The sequence below is a fragment of the Salmo salar genome, chromosome 17 (genome assembly GCF_965601325.2).
Source record: "Salmo salar chromosome 17, fSalSal1, whole genome shotgun sequence".
NCBI classification, from domain to species: Eukaryota; Metazoa; Chordata; class Actinopteri; order Salmoniformes; family Salmonidae; genus Salmo; species Salmo salar.
In genome coordinates, this window is record NC_138307.1 from 48,168,028 (window position 1) to 48,188,993 (window position 20,966).

General features: G+C 44.2%; 1 protein-coding gene across 1 annotated transcript in view; it reads right to left on the reverse strand.

Moving 5' to 3' along the window:
* The window catches only part of muc5e (mucin 5e), a 38,834-nt gene that overhangs the window by 4,687 nt on the left and 13,181 nt on the right, over positions 1 to 20,966 (reverse strand). Inside the window, exons 3-24 of the mRNA XM_082963326.1 lie at positions 20,487 to 20,616; positions 20,272 to 20,335; positions 19,013 to 19,073; positions 16,714 to 16,849; positions 16,506 to 16,600; positions 16,214 to 16,410; positions 15,869 to 16,018; positions 15,467 to 15,561; positions 15,178 to 15,310; positions 14,301 to 14,544; positions 8,967 to 9,007; positions 8,759 to 8,847; positions 8,462 to 8,616; positions 7,957 to 8,095; positions 7,679 to 7,783; positions 7,200 to 7,397; positions 6,716 to 6,958; positions 6,210 to 6,366; positions 4,754 to 4,864; positions 4,375 to 4,516; positions 4,225 to 4,253; positions 75 to 278 (exon numbers count right to left, since the gene is read on the reverse strand). Of these exons, the coding sequence (XP_082819452.1) occupies positions 75 to 278; positions 4,225 to 4,253; positions 4,375 to 4,516; positions 4,754 to 4,864; positions 6,210 to 6,366; positions 6,716 to 6,958; positions 7,200 to 7,397; positions 7,679 to 7,783; positions 7,957 to 8,095; positions 8,462 to 8,616; positions 8,759 to 8,847; positions 8,967 to 9,007; positions 14,301 to 14,544; positions 15,178 to 15,310; positions 15,467 to 15,561; positions 15,869 to 16,018; positions 16,214 to 16,410; positions 16,506 to 16,600; positions 16,714 to 16,849; positions 19,013 to 19,073; positions 20,272 to 20,335; positions 20,487 to 20,616 (2,918 nt within the window). The remainder of the gene's footprint in view (positions 1 to 74; positions 279 to 4,224; positions 4,254 to 4,374; positions 4,517 to 4,753; positions 4,865 to 6,209; positions 6,367 to 6,715; positions 6,959 to 7,199; positions 7,398 to 7,678; positions 7,784 to 7,956; positions 8,096 to 8,461; positions 8,617 to 8,758; positions 8,848 to 8,966; positions 9,008 to 14,300; positions 14,545 to 15,177; positions 15,311 to 15,466; positions 15,562 to 15,868; positions 16,019 to 16,213; positions 16,411 to 16,505; positions 16,601 to 16,713; positions 16,850 to 19,012; positions 19,074 to 20,271; positions 20,336 to 20,486; positions 20,617 to 20,966) is intronic.

Here is a 20,966-nt window from a genome sequence, read left to right on the forward strand (position 1 = left end):
CTTCAAAAACAAGATACAAGGATAGACAAACTCTAGAACTTCACGCAAAGGTACAGAAAGGCAGCCAGACTCACAATCACACTTCCAGTAGTCACAGCATCCGTCTGAGACTCTGACCATCTGTCCCCTGGGGCACATGGTGGGGCGAACTGGATTCGGACAGGTGACCGAAGTCATCTCTATCTTCCCACCCTTACAAGTCTTACTGAAGCAGTCTTCTGTCCACTTATCTCCACACGCCCATATCTGGTTCCTCTTCAGGTCTCTACACTCACAAACTAGAAACAAGGTGAAGATTTCACTTAAACATAGTGGAACAATTTCTGCATCTATTTGTAAGGTCAGCATTAGTGTAGATTGTAGAGATATCAATAATCCAAATTGCCAAAAATATATTTAAATATGTTGGCCTACTTGTACGTGTTGTAGACTCTGTAGATATTGTTGTTGACATGGTTGTTGGACCCGTAGATGTTGTCGATTCAGAGGTAGTGGGAGAACGTGTAGAGAAGGTTGTTGGTTGACTTGTGAACAGGGTTGTAGCTTCAGTCGATGGTCCTTCAGATGTTGGTTTGGTTGTCATTTCAGTAGAAGGAGTTGGTTTGGTTGTCATTTCAGTAAAAATAGTTGGTTTGGTTGTCATTTCAGTAAAAGGAGTTGGTTTGGTTGTCATTTCAGTATAAATAGTTGGTTTGGTTGTCATTTCAGTAAAAGGAGTTGGTTTGGTTGTCATTTCAGTAAAAATAGTTGGTTCGGTTGTCATTTCAGTATGTGAAGTAGTTGGTTCGGTTGTAGATGTTGGTTCAACATATTTGGTTGTAGAATATGAGAATGTAGTTGTGGGTTGTGTAGATGTTAATTTAGTTGTAGTTTCAGTGTATGCTGTAGTTGCTTCTGCAGTAGTGGTTTGTCCGGCGGTAGTACTCAACACTAACACAGCTGCTGTACTAGGTTGAGTATTTCTAGGTCCTGTAACTATCGATGGGAAAAGTGTGGTTGTATATTCAGGTGTGGTTCTTGTTGTTGTGGGTTGTTTAGGTGTGGTTGTATATTCAGGTGTAGTAGTGGGTTGTTTAGGTGTGGTTGTATATTCAGGTGTAGTAGTGGGTTGTTTAGGTGTGGTTGTATATTCAGGTGTAGTAGTGGGTTGTTTAGGTGTGGTTGTATATTCAGGTGTAGTAGTGGGTTGTTTAGGTGTGGTTGTAGATTCAGGTGTAGTAGTGGGTTGTTTAGGTGTGGTTGTATATTCAGGTGTAGTAGTGGGTTGTTTAGGTGTGGTTGTATATTCAGGTGTAGTAGTGGGTTGTTTAGGTGTGGTTGTATATTCAGGTGTAGTAGTGGGTTGTTTAGGTGTGGTTGTATATTCAGGTGTAGTAGTGGGTTGTTTAGGTGTGGTTGTATATTCAGGTGTCATAGTCAGTATAGTTGTAGGTTCAGGTGTAGTAGTGGGTTGTTTAGGTGTGGTTGTAGGTTCAGGTGTAGTAGTCGGTTGTTTAGGTGTGGTTGTATATTCAGGTGTAGTAGTGGGTTGTTTAGGTGTGGTTGTATATTCAGGTGTAGTAGTGGGTTGTTTAGGTGTCGTTGTATGTTCAGGTGTAGTAGTGGGTTGTTTAGGTGTGGTTGTATATTCAGGTGTAGTAGTGGGTTGTTTAGGTGAGGTTGTATATTCAGGTGTAGTAGTGGGTTGTTTAGGTGTGGTTGTATATTCAGGTGTAGTAGTGGGTTGTGTAGGTGTGGTTGTATATTCAGGTGTAGTAGTGGGTTGTTTAGGTGTGGTTGTATATTCAGGTGTAGTAGTGGGTTGTTTAGGTGTGGTTGTATATTCAGGTGTAGTAGTGGGTTGTTTAGGTGTGGTTGTATATTCAGGTCTAGTAGTGGGTTGTTTAGGTGTGGTTGTATATTCAGGTGTAGTAGTGGGTTGTTTAGTTGTGGTTGTATATTCAGGTGTAGTAGTGGGTTGTTTAGGTGTGGTTGTATATTCAGGTGTAGTAGTGGGTTGTTTAGGTGTGGTTGTATATTCAGGTGTAGTATTGGGTTGTTTAGGTGTGGTTGTATATTCAGGTGTAGTAGTGGGTTGTTTAGGTGTGGTTGTATGTTCAGGTGTAGTAGTGGGTTTTTTAGGTGTGGTTGTAGATTCAGATGTAGTAGTGGGTTGTTTAGGTGTGGTTGTATATTCAGGTGTAGTAGTGGGTTGTTTAGGTGTGGTTGTATATTCAGGTGTAGTAGTGGGTTGTTTAGGTGTGGTTGTATATTCAGGTGTAGTAGTGGGTTGTTTAGGTGTGGTTGTATATTCAGGTGTAGTAGTGGGTTGTTTAGGTGTGGTTGTATGTTCAGGTGTAGTAGTGGGTTGTTTAGGTGTGGTTGTATATTCAGGTGTAGTAGTGGGTTGTTTAGGTGTGGTTGTATGTTCAGGTGTAGTAGTGGGTTGTTTAGGTGTGGTTGTATATTCAGGTGTAGTAGTGGGTTGTTTAGGTGTGGTTGTATATTCAGGTGTAGTAGTGGGTTGTTTAGGTGTGGTTGTATATTCAGGTGTAGTAGTGGGTTGTTTAGGTGTGGTTGTAGATTCAGGTGTAGTAGTGGGTTGTTTAGGTGTGGTTGTATATTCAGGTGTAGTAGTCAGTATAGTTGTTGTAGGTTCAGGTGTAGTTCTCATTGTAGTTGATTGTGTAGGTGTGATTGTAGGTTCAGATGTAGTTGTGGGTTTTTTAGGTGTGGTTGTAGATTCAGATGTAGTAGTGGGTTGTTTAGGTGTGGTTGTATGTTCAGGTGTAGTAGTGGGTTGTTTAGGTGTGGTTGTATATTCAGGTGTAGTAGTGGGTTGTTTAGGTGTGGTTGTATGTTCAGGTGTAGTAGTGGGTTGTTTAGGTGTGGTTGTATATTCAGGTGTAGTAGTGGGTTGTTTAGGTGTGGTTGTATATTCAGGTGTAGTAGTGGGTTGTTTAGGTGTGGTTGTATGTTCAGGTGTAGTAGTGGGTTGTTTAGGTGTGGTTGTATGTTCAGGTGTAGTAGTGGGTTGTTTAGGTGTGGTTGTATATTCAGGTGTAGTAGTGGGTTGTTTAGGTGTGGTTGTATATTCAGGTGTAGTAATGGGTTGTTTAGGTGTGGTTGTATATTCAGGTGTAGTAGTGGGTTGTTTAGGTGTGGTTGTATGTTCAGGTGTAGTAGTGGGTTGTTTAGGTGTGGTTGTATATTCAGGTGTAGTAGTGGGTTGTTTAGGTGTGGTTGTAGATTCAGGTGTAGTAGTGGGTTGTTTAGGTGTGGTTGTATATTCAGGTGTAGTAGTCAGTATAGTTGTTGTAGGTTCAGGTGTAGTTCTCATTGTAGTTGATTGTGTAGGTGTGGTTGTAGGTTCAGATGTAGTTGTGGGTTTTTTAGGTGTGGTTGTAGATTCAGGTGTAGTAGTGGGTTGTTTAGTTGTGGTTGTATATTCAGGTGTAGTAGTGGGTTGTTTAGGTGTGGTTGTATATTCAGGTGTAGTAGTGGGTTGTTTAGGTGTGGTTGTAGGTTCAGGTGTAGTAGTGGGTTGTTTAGTTGTGGTTGTATATTCAGGTGTAGTAGTGGGTTGTTTAGGTGTGGTTGTATATTCAGGTGTAGTAGTGGGTTGTTTAGGTGTGGTTGTATATTCAGGTGTAGTAGTGGGTTGTTTAGGTGTGGTTGTATATTCCGGTGTAGTAGTGGGTTGTTTAGGTGTGGTTGTATGTTCAGGTGTAGTAGTGGGTTGTTTAGGTGTGGTTGTATGTTCAGGTGTAGTAGTGGGTTGTTTAGGTGTGGTTGTATATTCAGGTGTAGTAGTGGGTTGTTTAGGTGTGGTTGTATGTTCAGGTGTAGTAGTGGGTTGTTTAGGTGTGGTTGTAGGTTCAGATGTAGCAGTAGGTTGTTTAGGTGTGGTTGTATATTCAGGTGTCATAGTCAGTATAGTTGTAGGTTCAGGTGTAGTTCTCATTGTAGTTGATTGTGTAGCTGTGGTTGTAGGTTCAGATGCAGTAGTGGTTTGATCAGGACCTAAAGAGGCAAAACACATAAATGGATGTGTTAATACCACATTTTTATTTATTATTTCACCTTTATTTAACCAGGTAGGCCAGTTGAGAACAAGTTCTCATTTACAACTGCGACCTGCATTCCTGATAATATAATACTTTAATATAAGTCAGTCACAATTGTGATCAAAGTCTTAACTGATTTACAAATATGTTAATGCCGTCATAACTTATATCCACTTACCACAGTTAATACGTCCCTGTTCACAAGTGCTGTAGACAGAGAACACAGTAAAAGATCAGTTACCATTCTCCTGTATGTTAAATTTATTTTCCCTTTGTCATTTCCTCACATAGGCCTACATGCACTGATATAGTGTAAATAGGTACTCACCATTTCTCAGTGGGTGTCCTGATAACTGTACCAGGTTTAACAATAGTCTCGTTGGAATAACAGGTGCAGTTGTCCAAAGTGGAGCATCTCCTTGTGTTCTCATCATAGTATGGAGCCTCTGCTGGGCATCTCGGGTAGCAGCCTGCACACAGAGACAATGCCAAAGTTAGCATTAAGGTCAACATCACTGTGAGGAGTAGATTCATCTCTCATGACAGATATAAACATAAACGTGAACTTAAACAGAATTATCTATTAGTGTACACAATATTTGGTTCTGGGATCATAGCCTGGTGACAGGTTGGTTTCATAGCACAAACAGACCTGGGACCATGTTAGATGGATCATCCATTTCCATTAATTGAGTCAGTTCAGTTACCTTCCAGCTTGCCATTGAAGAGGTTGTTTTTGCCACAGGTCTTGATATGTCCACAGGGATCGTAGTGCCAACTACTGTGGCCCTGCTCATTGTAGTAGTCGCAGTATACCGCTGTATGAGTAGGTAGAGGAATAGTTCACTCAAACACTGTTTCAATAACACATACATAGACAGTTGAAGTTGGAAGTTTACATACACCTTAGCCAAATACATTTAAATTCAGTTTTTCACAATTCCTGACATTTAATCCTCGTAAAAATTCCCTATCGTAGGTCATTTAGAATCACCACTTCATTATAAGAATGTGATATGTCAAAATAATAGTAGATAGAAGGCTTGATTTCAGATTTTATTTCTTTCATCACATTCCCGGTGGGTCAGAAGTTTACATACACTAATTTTTACATTTTAGTCATTTAGCAGACACACTGATCCAGAGCGACTTACAGTAGTGAATACATTTCATCTACTTTTTTTTTTTTTCATGCTGGTCCCCCGTGGGAATAGAACCCACAACCCTGACATTGCAAACCCCATGCTCTACCAACTGAGCCACACGGGACCACTCAAATAGTATTTGGTAGCATTGCCTTTAAATTGTTTAATATGGGTCAAACATTTTGGGTAGCCTTCCACAAGCTTCCCACACTAAGTTGGGTGAATTTTGGCCCATTCCTCCTGACAGAGCTGGTGTAACTGAGTCTGGTTCGTAGGCCTCCTTGCCCGCACATGCTTTTTCAGTTCTGCCCACAAATTTTCTATAGGATTGAGGTCAGGGCTTTGTGATGGCCACTTCGATACCTTGACTTTGTTGTCCATAAGCCATTTTGCCACAACTTTGGAAGTATGCTTGGGGTCATTGTCCATTTGAAAGACCCATTTGTGACCAAGCTTTAACTTCCTGACTGATGTCTCGAGATGTTGCTTCAATATATCTACATAATTTTCTTTCATCATGATGCCATCTATTTTGTGAAGTGCACCAGTCCCTCCTGCAGCAAAGCACCCCCACAACATGATGCTGCCACCCCCGTACTCCACGGTTGGGATGGTGTTCTTCAGCTTGCAAGCCTCCCCCTCTTTCCTCCAAACATAACGATGGTCATTATGGCCAAACAGTTCTATTTTTGTTTCATCAGACCAGAGGACATTTCTCCAAAAACTACAATCTTTGTCCCCATGTGCAGTTGCAACCCGTAGTCTGTCTTTTTTATGGCGGTTTTGGAGAAGTGGCTTCTTCCTTGCTGTGCGGCCTTTCAGGTTATGTCGGTTGAAAAACGAGTTTTAATGACTCCAACCTACGTGTATGTAAACTTCTGACTTCAACTGTAAGTAGCATTTAATTGAAAGACTATCCTGGGCAGGCTCATACATATTTAAAAAATAACAATAAAGTGTTAGCGTTACTTTTAAATTAAATACTGAGGATAATATTTGCATCAGTTGTGTTACGTACGGCACATGTCTGGCGTTCTCCAGCGGACACACACGTCCTGGTCACTGCAGGCCTCAGTGTAGGCCGCCACGGCCGTACAGAAACCCAAGAACTTCCCCTCAAACTCACAGGAGCACGACTCCAACACACAGGCCTGGTAGTAGGGCTCTGGGTCCACCTGCAGAACAAAGCAGAACATCTTAACTGAATGTCTCCTTAAATGTGTTACATAATAATATAATACATGCAATTTAGCAGATGCTTTTAGGGGTACATAAACATTTAAAATATCTTATACGGGTGTTTGTGGGAATCAAACCCACTATCCTGGCATTGAAAGCACCATAATCTACCAACTGAGCTACAAACGACCCACATGTTTGGGGTGAACTATCCCTTTAAGCCTACCTTTAAGTGGAGGTGTGTGATGTTCGGGGTAAACTAACCTTTTAAGCGTACCTCTTTGGCAGTCCTTAATTAAAGGTGTTTAACGTTTGGGGTGAACTGTCCTTATAAGTGAACTGTACCTTCAAGTGGCAGTCCTTAAAGGTGTCTCCCCTGAGGATCATACAGCGTCTCTCGGCCCAGGCGGAGCAGTAGGAGTGGCGCTGGCACGGAAACACCTCATTGGTCACGTCAGAGCAGGGGGGTGTGGCCGTCTTCCAGCTGTTGCCAAAGGCGAGGGGGCTGGACACCACCGATGACCCGCTTATCTGCAGGTCGTTCATCTCGTTGGAATCGAAGTTCCCGCAAAGTCCACACACTCGGTTCTGTGAAATTACAGCTGATTAATTAGGTAATTAACTTAATAACCATCAAATGAATTGATGGGTTACTAACTTAGGCAAGACATTTGTGCTAACTTAACCATAGCTTAATACTAAACAGTACTTAGTAGCTATGAAATGATATTTCAGCAGTTGAAATGATATTTCAGTAGTTGCAATGATCAACGAGCAATAGGGAAATCTTACAGGTTACATCTTTAACGTCTAGATAGAGACGACTCACCCTCCAACGGTCGTCCAGTATGACGGTAAGTCTGGTGTGTTTGTCCCAGATGAGGGTTAGTCCTCTAGAAGGCACTGAGATCATCATGTAGAGGCCCACAGTGTGGGTGGAGTACAGAGGCTCCGCCTCCAGAGAAGCCCATCCCCCTTGTAGCCGTCTCGTCACCTTCATTTCATTCAGAGTCAGAGTGACATTACCCTGAGAGAAAAGACAAACACCTCATTAATGAAGTTAATAACTCTCCATATTACATTCCTATTACCACAGGTATTCAGTAGAAAATTACTAATTTTCATGCAAAATTTCTGATACGTATTTACATTATTCAATGCAATTAGTATCCACCTGGTGGTCCCAAGTGGTGCTTAGTCCTACTTAACAAAACACATTCCAAACAAACTGAGGGGTAGTTCTATTTAATAATAATGGACTTCAAAAGCATGGCGTGACAGAGGAGAGAAGTGAGCTAAGTGTATTACCAGCAGGTCTAACACGATGGTCCGGGAACAGGTCAGAGCCTCGTCACAGCACGGGACACTCTCCACTTTGACAGAAAACGACCCAGCTTCACTACCACAGCCATCCTATGAGAGAAGGAAGAAAACAGCAGAATTGTAGATGTTTTTTTTGAAGAAGCAGTACTATTAATTTCTCAGCAGTACAGAATAGAAAACAAAACAAACATCCCTAACAAAATGAAGAACAATGCTTGATAACCCAATGAAAAGGTGATATCAGATTGCCTTCTCTGACTCACCTCCACTAATGTGTACTGACAATTCCCATCGTAGCGATACCATTTAGAGTCGAAGGTTTGATAGTGTCCGTTTCCATACACCAGGCATGTACCAGGGCATGGTTCATCTACACAGCTCCACTGGGCATGGTGGCAGGTGCTGGGAAGTGGATGGAGACAAACCTTTAGGGGGCGATTCTGAACTTCCACTTCAGTATAATTTTTTGCTTAGTCATGTATTGATGTTAAAAGGAAACTACGTAAAAAATCAACTTAAGTAGAGGTTAGGATTCAAATGATGGATTACATTTCAGACAGTAAGTATATAACACTATCTTTGCTTCAGCTCAGACAAACACTTCCTGATGTTTGTTAGATATAATACACTTCGTGGTGTGTTTGTTGGTTTGTTTGTCTTTAAAAATAGATACATCCCCAAGTCGTACTGTGATACATTCACTTATGCATGTATCTGTAATTAATACACACTTCAGCAGTTGCAAGGCAACAGTTGTGGCTCACTCACCATGTTCTACAGTTGGTCTTGACACTCTGTCCCGCTTTGAACACTCTGCCGCTGTACTGACAGGTGCAGTTGTCCACAGTGACACACATACCCCAATGGTCTTCCAACTGGCCCCCTGGACAGTAACAGCCACTTGTACAACTCTGAACAGCACTCTGGGAACAAAGAAGATGAGTGTCTCATTACAATTCAATGCTAATTGAATCAATGAACAGTTTTCAGTTCTACTTTTGGGCTAGCATGAAATATTAACTTTTTATAATTTTTTAAATATTAACTCTAATTCTGTGAACTTACTGTTGGTTTGCTCAGACTGGCACATGTTGTTTGAGCTGTGTCTATTGAAAATTGTGAGCAATGCACACAAACCTTCCCCTGGGTGCAACCTGAAACAGACAGTAGCATACAGTATTATATTTGAAGGCATATCAAACACAAAAATAGGGTAATATCATGTAAAAATTAGACCATCGAGAGGCTATTAAATAAAAATATATATATTTACCACAATCTTCAGAGCACAGCAATTCTCCATCCTCACATTTGCTGCAAAAGGGTATAAAAAGGTGGATGTAAGATGTTGGTGTATAGGCTGTCTGATCGTCATCAGTGATCAGGCCAACCACCGCTGTGTCTTCAGCAAACGTAATGATGGTGTTGGAATCCTGCGCGGCCACGCAGTTGTGGGTGAACAGGGAGTACAGGAGGGGACTAAGCACGTACCCCTGAGGGGCACCCATGCCGAGGGTCAGAGTGACGGATGTGTTGTTGCCTACCCTCAACACCTGGGGGTGGCCCATCAGGAAGTCCAGGATCCAGTCAGTTGCAGAGGGAGGTGTTCAGTCCCAGGGTCCTGAGCTTAGTGATGAGCTTGGAAGACACTATTGTGTAGTCAATGAACAGCATTCTTACGCAGGTGATCCTCTTTTCCAGGTGGGAGAGGGCAGTGTGGAGTGCAAGAGAGAGTTTGTCATCTGTGGATCTGTTGGGGCGGTATGCAAATTGGACTGGGTCCAGGGTGTCTGGGATGATGGTGTTGATGTGAGCCATGACCAGTCTTTCAAAGCATTTCATGTCTACAGATGTGAGTGCTACCGGGTGATAGTAATTTAGACAGGTTACCTTGGCGTTCTTGGGCACAGGGACTATGGTGGTCTGCTTGAAACATGTAGATATTACAGACTGTCAGGGAAAGGTTGAACATGTCAGTGAAGACATTTGCCAGCTGGTCAGCACATGCTGCCAACACCATGCTTCACTGTGGGGATGGTGTTCTCGGGGTGATGAGAGATGTTTGGTTAGCGCTAGACATAGTGTTTTCCTTGATGGCCGAAAAGCTAAATTTTAGTCTCATCTGACCAGAGTACCTTCTTCCATATGTTTGGGGAGTCTCCCACATGCCTTTTGGTGAACACCAAATGTGTTGCTTATATTTTTCTTTACAAATAAAGCCCAGCTCTGTGGAGTGTACGGCTTAAAGTGGTCCTATGGACAGGTCCTTCAGGGTTAACTTTGGTCTCTTTGTTGCCTCTCTGATTAATGCTCTCCTTGCCTGGTCCGTGAGTTTTGGTGGGTGGCCCGCTCTTGGCAGAATTGTTGTGGTGCCATATTCTTTGCATTTTTTAATAACGGATTTAATGGTGCTCCGTGGGATGTTCAAAGTTTCAGATTTTTTTTTATAACTCAACCCTGATCTGTACTTCTCCACAACTTTGTTCATGGTATCACTTGCTTGGTGGTGCCTCTTGCTTAGTGGTGTTGCAGACTCTGGGGCCTTTCAAAACAGGTGTATATATACTGTGGCATACAGCAGATCAGCCACCAGTGGGAGACTCGTTGAGGCGGAGTATACATCACGAGGCGATAGCTCCATTTGCTGGACGTGCCAGGTCTCGACGGGCTCTCCGCCCAGGGCTAATTGGGGCTGATTGGGGAGTTGGTGAGTAATCAAGGGCTGATTGCTCACCAGCTGTAAAAGCCCCATAAAGCTGCCAGAAGGGCAGCACACAGGAGAGGACTGGAGGAAGTAAGGTGACTTCTGTGTTGTTGGAGACGGTGCCCGAGCTAAGACGAGGGAGTTTGAGTTTGTGTGCCAAACAGGATACAGCAAGACCTGGAGCCCAGAAGACGGTATCCCGGAGAGGGTCTCATGGGGGAGACCTATCCTTTTCTTTTTATTTTTATTTAATAAACACCCTTGAAACCAAGCTAATCATACTCTGTCCGTGTCTTGACCAAACCCCCTGGTCTGCCACAATACACAGAGATCATGTGACAGATCATGTGACACTTAGATTGCACACAAGTGGACTTTATTTAACTAATAATGTGACTTCTGAAGGTAATTGGTTGCACCAGATCTTATTTAGCGGCTTCATAGCAAAGGGGGTGAATACATAAGCATGCACCACTTTTTCATATTTTTTTTTGTATACTTTTTTTTAAACAAGTAATTTTTTTCATTTCACTTCACCAATTTGGACTATTTTGTGTATGTCCATTACATGAAATCCAAATAAAAATCAATTTAAATTACAGGTTGTAATGCAATAAAACAGGAAAAACGCCAAGGGGGATGAATACTTTTGCAAGGCACTGTATGTATATGGTCACATACTAGGGGAGAAGTGAATGGAAACTGTAGAGTTCCAGTGTGTAGAACAGTTTTTGCCCAATCTGCGTTCTTTAAAAGCTGTTCAACACTGGAACCAACTACCAGAAAACCAAAAATGGTGACTAGTGTCCGTGCTTTTACACAAAAAGCAGTATAAAGAACAGCAGGTTTGTACCCACTTACAAACCTTTTTCTTTGCTGTTTGTTTTTGTTGCTGGTTTTTTACAACTCATGGTTCCAATAGCAATGCATCCAATGATTATTATGTTCAAAACTTGACATTTGTCTGTAAACGTATCTGTATATCCTGACCTCTGTTTTTGTTATTATTCCTAACACAAAAAAAATTGTCTGATGTTTGTATGTTGTCTGTTCGTATATAATGTATTTACTTGTTTATATGTGACTGTCACGTCCTGACCAGCAGAGGGAGTAGTTGTGTAGTATTTTGGTCAGGACGTGGCAGAAGAAGTCTGTATGTGTTTTCTAGTATATCTGTTTCTGTGTTAGTCTTGTGACTCCTGATCAGGAACAGCTGGATATCGTTGTTCCTGATTGGGAGTCATATATTAGGAGTGTGTTTTTCACCTGGGGTTTGTGGGTTGTTGTTTTAGCACTGCTTTATGTTAGCCTGCTAACTGTTACTGTCGGTCTATTGTTTCTTGGTGTTCATTTTATTCTAATTAAATAGAAAGATGAGCATTCACATCCCGTCTGCGTTTTGGTCATCCATTCACCACGACAGCCGTGACAGAACAACCCACCAAACAAAGACCAAGCAGCGGAGAAAGGAGCAGCAGAGGGAATACATGGACTATAGTGAGAGATGGACTTGGGAGGAGATTCTGGACGGGGCAGGACCTTGGCACCAGGCTGGGGAATACTGTCGCCCAAGGGAAGAGATAGAGGAGGCCAAGGCGGAGAGGCGTCGATATGAGGCTATGTACGCGCTGGCGAGGAAGCCGGAGAGGCACCCCCAATATTTTTTTTGGGGGGGGCACACGGGTAGTTTGGCTAGGCAAAGGAAGAGCCATAAGCCAGCTACCCGTGATTATATGGAGGAGCGTATGGAGTGGAGGGCGTCGTGTTTTGCTGAGGTGAGCACAATCTCACCCATACGCACGCACAGTTTGGTGCGAGCTATTTCAGCCCCTCACAGATGCCATGCTAGAGTGGGCATCCAGCCTGGTAGGAGGATGCTTGCGCAGTGCGTCTGGTCGCCGGTACGCCTCCTAGGACCAGGCTACCCTACGCCCGCTCTACGCACGGTAACCATCAAGCCCCTGCACAGCCCAGTTCGCCCTGTACTAGCACCCCGCTCGTACAGGGCTGCTAGTTCCACCCAGCCAGGACGGGTTATGCAGGAGGTGCGAGCAAGACCACCTGTGCGCCTCCATGGCCCAGTCTGTCCGGTTTCCGCCACTCTCGTGCTGACCCGGAAGTGAGTACCTCCAGTCTGGCACGACCAGTACCAGCACCACAGATCAAGCTTCCCATGAGTCAGCCTAGTCCTATTCAGCCTGTTCCCGCTCCTCGCACTAGCACTGAGGTGCGTGTCCCCAGGCTGGTACCTCCACTACCAGCCCCACGCATCAGGCTTCTAGTGCGTCAGACCAGGCCAGAGTGTCCGGCAATAGTGCTTCGTCCAGAGTGTCCGGCAATAGTGCCTCGTCCAGAATGTCCGGCAATAGTGCCTCATCCAGAGTGTCCGGCAATAGTGCCTCGTCCAGAGTGTCCGGCAATAGTGCCTCGTCCAGAGTGTCCGGCAATAGTGCCTCGTCCAGAGTGTCCGGCAATAGTGCCTCATCCAGAGTGTCCGGCAATAGTGCCTCGTCCAGAGTGTCCGGCAATAGTGCCTCGTCCAGAGTGTCCGGCAATAGTGCCTCGTCCAGAGTGTCCGGCAATAGTGCCTCGTCCAGAGTATCCGGCAACAGTGTGCAGTCCAGAGTATCCGGCAACAGTGTGGAGTCCAGAGTATCCGGCAACAGTGTGCAGTCCAGAGTATCCGGCAACAGTGTGCAGTCTAGAGTATCCGGCAACAGTGTCGAGTCCGGAACCGAGGGAGCCTGCCTGTGACCCGGAACCGAGGGAGCCTGCCTGTGACCCGGAACCGAGGGAGCCTGCCTGTGACCTGGAACCGAGGGAGCCTGCCTGCGACCCGGAACCGAGGGAGCCTGCCTGCGACCCGGAACTGAGGGAGCCTGCCTGCGACCCGGAACTGAGGGAGCCTGCCTGCGACCCGGAACCGAGGAAGCCTGCCTGCGACCCGGAACCAAGGGAGTCTGTCGACAATCCGGAACTGAACAAGTGTATATTTAACTGTGAACTAAATGAGTCTGCGTACAGCGTTGACCGGAAAGAGTCTGCCTACAATCCGCAACAGTGAGTCTATCTACGACCCGGAACCCAATGAGTCTGCCTACAGTCTGGAGGGCAGTAGGCCGGAACCAGAGCCACCTCCAGGATAGGTGGGTTGGGGGGGGGGGGTGTAGCACAGCCACCCTCCCTTCCCTCCCTTTTTTGTTTAGGGGTATTATTTTTTGTTGTGGTATTGGGGATTTTTGTGTTTTCTTATAAGGTGCATTCCGGGGTCTGCACCTTTAGAGGGGGGGTACTGTCACGTCCTGACCAGCAGAGGGAGTAGTTGTGTAGTATTTTGGTCAGGACGTGGAAGAAGAAGTCTGTATGTGTTTTCTAGTATGTCTGTTTCTGTGTTAGTCTTGTGACTCCTGATCAGGAACAGCTGGATATCGTTGTTCCTGATTGGGAGTCATATATTAGGAGTGTGTTTTTCACCTGGGGTTTGTGGGTTGTTGTTTTAGCACTGCTTTATGTTAGCCTGCTAACTGTTCCTGTCGGTCTATTGTTTCTTGTTTTTTGGTGTTCATTTTATTCTAATTAAATAGAAAGATGAGCATTCACATCCCGTCTGCGTTTTGGTCATCCATTCACCACGACAGCCGTGACAGTGACCATGCCCGGGGACTGCAGATGGAAATTTGCAGTTGAATACATCTGGTCCAACACATCTTTTCTCAACTGTACTGAGACTTATGTTTTGTTGTACATTGTCCCTGTTCAAATAAACGTAATAACAATAATACCAACAAACTGTAGCATGTTCTGTAATAGGATCTCCTGTTTTTTTGTGCAAGAGTCAAATTATTTATGCTGACACTGTCATCTGTAATGACACCTCCATAGCAGTATGTAAGAGGAACTCACCACTGTCGTCCATCAATGATAACAGGTCCTGGTGGTGTGACTCCTCCCTGATGGTGACATGGACACTGGGCCTTCGGGGTACAGGTGAGCCCCCCGGTCAGATGAGTGCCCTCCAGGCAGCCACAGCCCTCCACAGGTGCATCCTCCACCCCACACCTGGGGTCTGGCCGGGATAGGGAGAGACAGGTGCTGTTGCACACCTGCATTTCGTAGTCAAACCTCTGATTGTTCTCACACGATACCGCTGGAAATCCAAAATGACATTCATGTTAATAAACATTTACAGAAAATGGCAGAAATATTGGTCAGTGAGAAATCCAAACCAGTTTAATTGGAATGAATGGCAGTAGAGAAGAAGTTAATGCATTTCTTGCTTTTACTTTTGCAGCGAAATAAAAGTAATGTGATACAGTATATCAGAAATTGTGTAATAGAATTGTCAATCAAAAATATTGTCATATAAATACGGTTTACACAGGTTTTATACCGATTTTCTGTATAAATAGCCTATAAAATATATGGTGACAGACAATACATTTCTCAATGTTTGTTTTCTTGGAATGCTGTGAGTGTTATTATATGATACATGTTTGCATTTCCAACTTGTCTAAGTCCTATCACAAACTAATTTCAGCCAGTGTATGACTGTGGATTGACTGCATTGTTTGTATGGAATGTAAATTAGAAACATTATTGGAATCATTCCACCTAACAAACATACTGTGCAAATAATATTCAAATATATTGTTTTACACAATATCGTATCACAGCACTGGCTGACCACTGGCTTACCAAAGTGTCTGACCTTTTATACCATCATAAGAAGGTTAATGTCCAGTGTAGTATTCCAATTGCTAACTCTATGGGTGTTACTCACTGCAGTTGGTGGCCCTTCTCCAGTCACCCACTGTGATGCCCTGGTTGGCACAGGCTTTGGCATAATTTGCCAGGGCCACACACAAACACTGCTGCAGCCCAGTTCCACAGGTACACGTTCTCTGGATACAAGCCTGCAAACATGAAGTCACAAATAATTACAAAACATTGTTACATCATCATTTCCTAGTTAAATACAAGGTAAATAGCAATTCAAATATGTATTTTTGTTTTAACTTAATCAATGCATAAAAAGTTCTCAAGATTTGTTGGTATTAGTTAATCCTTGCCTTGTGGTAATTGTCAGTAGGCACGTGATCGTAGCACTTGGCGAAAATCCCACTGGGGTCTCTCAAGGGGTGGCACTTCTCATCTGCAAATATTTCTGAGAGGTAATCGTCCACATGTTAGATTAAGAAGCACAAAAACAGAATTAGGATTTTTCCAATTCTACACTATGTCGTATTGCAAGACGCATTCACATTCCCCTCATTCTTGAAGTCATGTAGACTATGTAATGTACCCAACAAAAAATAGCTATACTATACTATATATAAGTAACACATTGTCACTACATGCATTAGTTTCATAAAGTCATTAAAACAAACTGATTCATTTCCTTCATAGAAAAACCTACTGAACGCATGTAAGAACCTATTTTTTAAGTCATGAGGCCTTCAGAGGGACTTTACCGTTGTCGGAGTTGATGCAGACTTTAGGTATGTTAACAGGACAGTCCCCTACACTCCAGGACAGCGCAAACGGTTCCGCTGCATTTTCTACAATACCACTGCTTGTGGTGAAATCATCAGTGGTATCGGTATTGTAGTTTCCACAAAGTCCTAGTAAAAGGAACGTTACCACGTTATTTTACACTACAGAAATGACCAGATACATGACATCATTTGTTTGTTTGTTCACAGGATTCAGTCAATGTGACTTAAATACTGATATGACAATGATAATATATAATTACAATGATCATATATAGTGATAATATATGATGCAAAACCATTATGATGATGAAAGCAAAGTACCTTCTGGCATCCCTACTTCACTCTGTGGTAGTGTGATATAGAGCTGGAGGTCTGGAGACGTCTGTACTTGGATCTTCATGCCAAAGGATGTCAATACCTGAACATACATGGATGACTGCCAGAACACCATGGCATTGTCTGACTGATGTAGCTCTCGAATTTCCTCTTTCTCAAACTGTACACTGTTGTGAGAGAATCTGTAGGTATTCTGTAATTGACAAACAAAAACGTGTTTTAGAATTTGTTGATTATCATAAACAGACTTTGAATGTAAAGGGGAAGCAAAAGTTACAAACAGACAAACAGTACCTGGTAAATCTGAAGAAACACGTTTTGGATGGAGGACGTCCTCTCAGAAAAATGTATGGATATCGTCCAATTAAAGCCCTGTTTTATTTCATTGATAAAGAATAAGGGAAGTTAGTACTTTAGGTAAAAGTACTGTATGAGTACAACTCAAAATGACCATAGTGCTGTGAGATGATAATCTATTGATTTACCTTAGAGGCCATGTATGTGCATTTACCGGGAAGGGCATACTGTTTCCCATCGAACGTGGTCACAAACTGCCCTTCAATCACACACCTACTAGGGCAGCTGTTCTGAGAGCATATCCACTTGCCATTGTTGCACACACTGTAGAGAAATAAATGAGTATCATGTTACGGTATATCTGATCGGGACAAAATCAATAAGTAGACAAATTCAATGAGAAGTCTGACTAGTTCACAAATGACATCCTTTTAACACAGAGTGCCTTCGGAAAATATTCAGACCCTTTGACTTTTTCCACATTTTCTTAGGTTACAGACTTACTCTAAAACGTATTAATTTGTTTTTTTTCCTTTATCTATCTACACACAATACCCCATAAAAGCAAAAACAGTTTAGAAATGTTTGCTAATTCATATATATATATATTAAAAAATCACATTTACATAAGTGTCCAGACCCTTTACTCAGTACTTTGTTGAAGCACCTTTGGCAGCAATTACATCCTTGAGTCATCTAGGGTATGACGTTACAAGCTTGGCACACCTGTACTTCAGGTTGGATGGGCAGAGTCACTGCACAGCTATTTTCAAGTCTCTCCAGAGATGTTCGAACAGGTTCAAGTCCCAGCTGGCAGGCCACTCAAGGACATTCAGAGACTTGTCCTGAAGCCACTCCTGCATTGTCTTGGCTGTGTGCTTAGGATTGTTGTCCTGTTGGAAGGTGAACCTTCGCCCCAGTCTGAGGTCCTGGGTGCTCTGGAGCAGGTTTTCATCAAGGATCTCTCTGTACTTTGCTCCGTTCATCTTTCCCTCGATCCTGACTAGTCTCCCAGTCTCTGCCGCTGAAAAACACACACACAGCATGATTCTGCCACCTCCATGCTTCACCGTAGGGATGGTCCCAGGTTTCTTCCAGACATGACATTTGGCATTCTTGGTTTCATCAGACCATAAAATCGTGTTTCTCATGGTCTGAGAGTCTTTAGGTGCCTTTTAGCAAACTCCATGCAGGCTGTCATGTGCCTTTTACTGAGGAGTGGCTTCCATCTGGCTACTACCATAAAGGCCTGATTGATGAAGTGCTGCAGAGATGGTTGTCCTTCTGGAAGGTTCTCCCATATCCATGGAGGAACTCTTGAGCTCTGTCAGTGTCACGGTTGTTCGAAGGAGCGGACCAAAATGTAGCGTGACATAGAACAACCCAAAACACCCCCTGTCACGCCCTGCCCTACTCTACTAAAGAAAATGACATCTTACTAGGGTCAGGACATGACAGTACCCCCCCAAAGGTGCAGACTCCAAATGCAATAAATAAATAAACAACAACAAAACACAAAGGGAGGGTAGGGTGGGTAACTAATGTCTATGGCGGCGGCTCTGGTTCCAGGCATAGTACCCCCATCGCCAAATGATCCCCCCGCTTTTGTATGTCCGGAGGAACCAGAATATGGATCATCGCCGGAGGCTTCGTACCGCCAACCGCCGCTGATGACTCTGGGCTAAAGGCTGCCGCTGAAGGCTCTGGGCTGCAGACCGCCGCTGAAGGCTCTGGGCTGCAGACCGCCGCTGAAGGCTCTGGGCTGCAGACCGCCGCTGATGGCTCTGGGCTGCAGACCTCCGCTGAAGGCTCTGGGCTGCAGACCACCGCTGAAGGCTCTGGGTTGCAGACCACCGCTGAAGGCTCTGGGTTGCAGACCACCGCTGGAGGCTCTGGGTTGCAGACCACCGCTGGAGGCTCTGGGTTGCAGACCACCGCTGGAGGCTCCGGGCTGAGGAGCGTCGTTGGAGGCTCCGTACTGATGAGCGTCGTTGGAGGCTCCGTATTGGTGAGCGTCGCTGGAGGTCCGATGCGTGGGACTGGCATAGGTGGCGCCAGACTGGTAACACGCACCTCAGGGCGAGTGCGGGGAGCAGGCACAGGACGTACTGGGCTATGGAGGCGCACTGGAGGGAGAGTGCGATGAGCAGGCACAGGACATACTGGGCTATGAAGGCGCACTGGAGGTAGAGTACGAGGAGCAGGAATTGGTCTCACCAGACTGGGGAGACGCACTAAGGGCCAAGTGCTCACAGCAGGCACGGGCTGTACCGGGTTATGGCTGCGCACTGGAGGAATAGTGCAAGGAGCAGGAATCGGTCTCACCGGACCAGGGAGACGCACTAAGGGCCAAGTGCTCACAGCAGGCACTGGCTGTGCCGGGTTATGGCTGCGCACTGAAAGGAGAGTGCGAGGAGCAGGGACAGGACGTACTGGACTATGGAGGCGGACTGGAGGGAGAGTGCGAGGAGCAGGCACAGGACGTACTGGGCACTGGATGCGCACTGGATGCGCACTGGATGCGCACTGGATGCGCACTGGATGCGCACTGGATGCGCAATGGATGCGCACTGGATGCGCACTGGAGGCCTGGAGCATATGGCTTGCACAACCCGCCGTGGCTGGATGCTCAACTCAGCTCGACAACTGCAGGGTGCGGGCATAGATCGCACCGGCCTGTGAATGCGCCCTGACGACACAGTGCGCATCACCGCTCAACACGGTGCCTGCCCCGTTGCTTGCTCCCCACAGTAAACACGGGAAGCTGGCTCAGGACTCCACGCTGACTCTGCCCAACTCCCTGTGTGCCCCCCCAAACATTTTTTGGGAGGCTGCCTCTCGCACCTGCCTCTTCGTTTGTATCGTGCCTCCTCTCGTCACCGCTCTTCTCTCGCTAAGGGCCGAGTGCTCACAGCAGGTACTGGCTGTACCGGGTTATGGCTGCGCACTGGAGGAATAGTGCAAGGAGCAGGAATCGGTCTCACCGGACAAGGGGAGATGCACTAAGGGCCGAGTGCTCACAGCAGGCACTGGCAATTGATATTCAAGAGGCTGTTCACTGTATTTTTCTCCATACTGCATTTTGCAGATTACTTAGACAATCCATATGTACAGTACAACGTGATATATATATTATATATATATATATATATATATATATATACTGCACCAGTACACAGTACCAGTCAAAGGGTTTTTAGTTATTTGTACTATTTTCTACATTGTAGAATTATAGTGAAGACTTCAAAACCATGAAATAACACATATGGAATCATGTAGTTACCAAAAAAGTGTTAATAAACAAATCAAAACATATTTTAGATTTTAGATTCTTCACAATCACCCGACCTCAACCCAACTGAGATGGTTTGGAATGAGTTGGACCGCAGAGTGAAGGAAAAGCAGCCAACAAGTGATCAGCATATGTGGGAACTCCTTCAAGACTGTTGGAAAAGCATCCCAGGTGAAGCTGGTTGAGAGAATACCAAGAGTGTGCAAAGCTGTCATCAAGGCAAAGGGTGGCTACTTTGAAGAATCTCAAATATAAAATATATTTTGAATTGTTTAACACTTTTTTTTACTACATGATTGCATATGTGTTATTTCATAATATTGATGTCTTCACTATTATTCTACAATTTAGAAATTAGTAAAAATAAAGAAAAACCCTTGAATGAGTAGGTCTTTTGACTGTTACTGTATATATTTAGAAGAGGTACAAAAAATATGTTTCTAAGGTAATCGACCTAGTATATCTGGTCGTCCACAGAGTCCAGTCATTCCAAGGACTAGCTCCTGCTCCAGTTGCACCTGTTAGAGGACAGACCAGGGACCAGTCAATCAGTTATGTATTAATAGGTCATCTCGGCACCAGGAACCTAATCAAATTTGTTAAGGATAGCATGAGAGATTAAATAATAGGTAACAACAATGTATTTGAAGCTGTTCATGGATCAGTCACCCAGAGAGAGTCGATGCCCACGCCCACACTGCTCCAGATGACAGACAGAGGTAGAACAGTGCTCCTCAGCTTGGTGTTGATACCGTACTGGAACACATGTTGATAGGTGTGATCGTAGGGAAGGGACACCCTGTGACAAACACGTCATAGTCAATCGTCATCAATCATCATCATCCTCTTCCTCAATGCCAAGTAGGTTAATGATAATTTTAGACTGTATATTTTGTTGGTGTGAAGAAAAGGGCAGGAAAGTCTAGCTAATATTTGGTGAAATATCTAATTAATTATTTGGTCATGCTCTCAGATTAATGATGTATGTAACTGCATTACGCAAGAGACTATAGTAAGATCACCTTGGTGCATTTGAAGGTAACCAGATTCATCCATTCATTATTTTCGCTTAGAGCTAGCAGTTTATGTAAGATAATTACAGTTACAAGTAATCATAGACGTCAAAAAACTGTGAAGGACAGACATTTC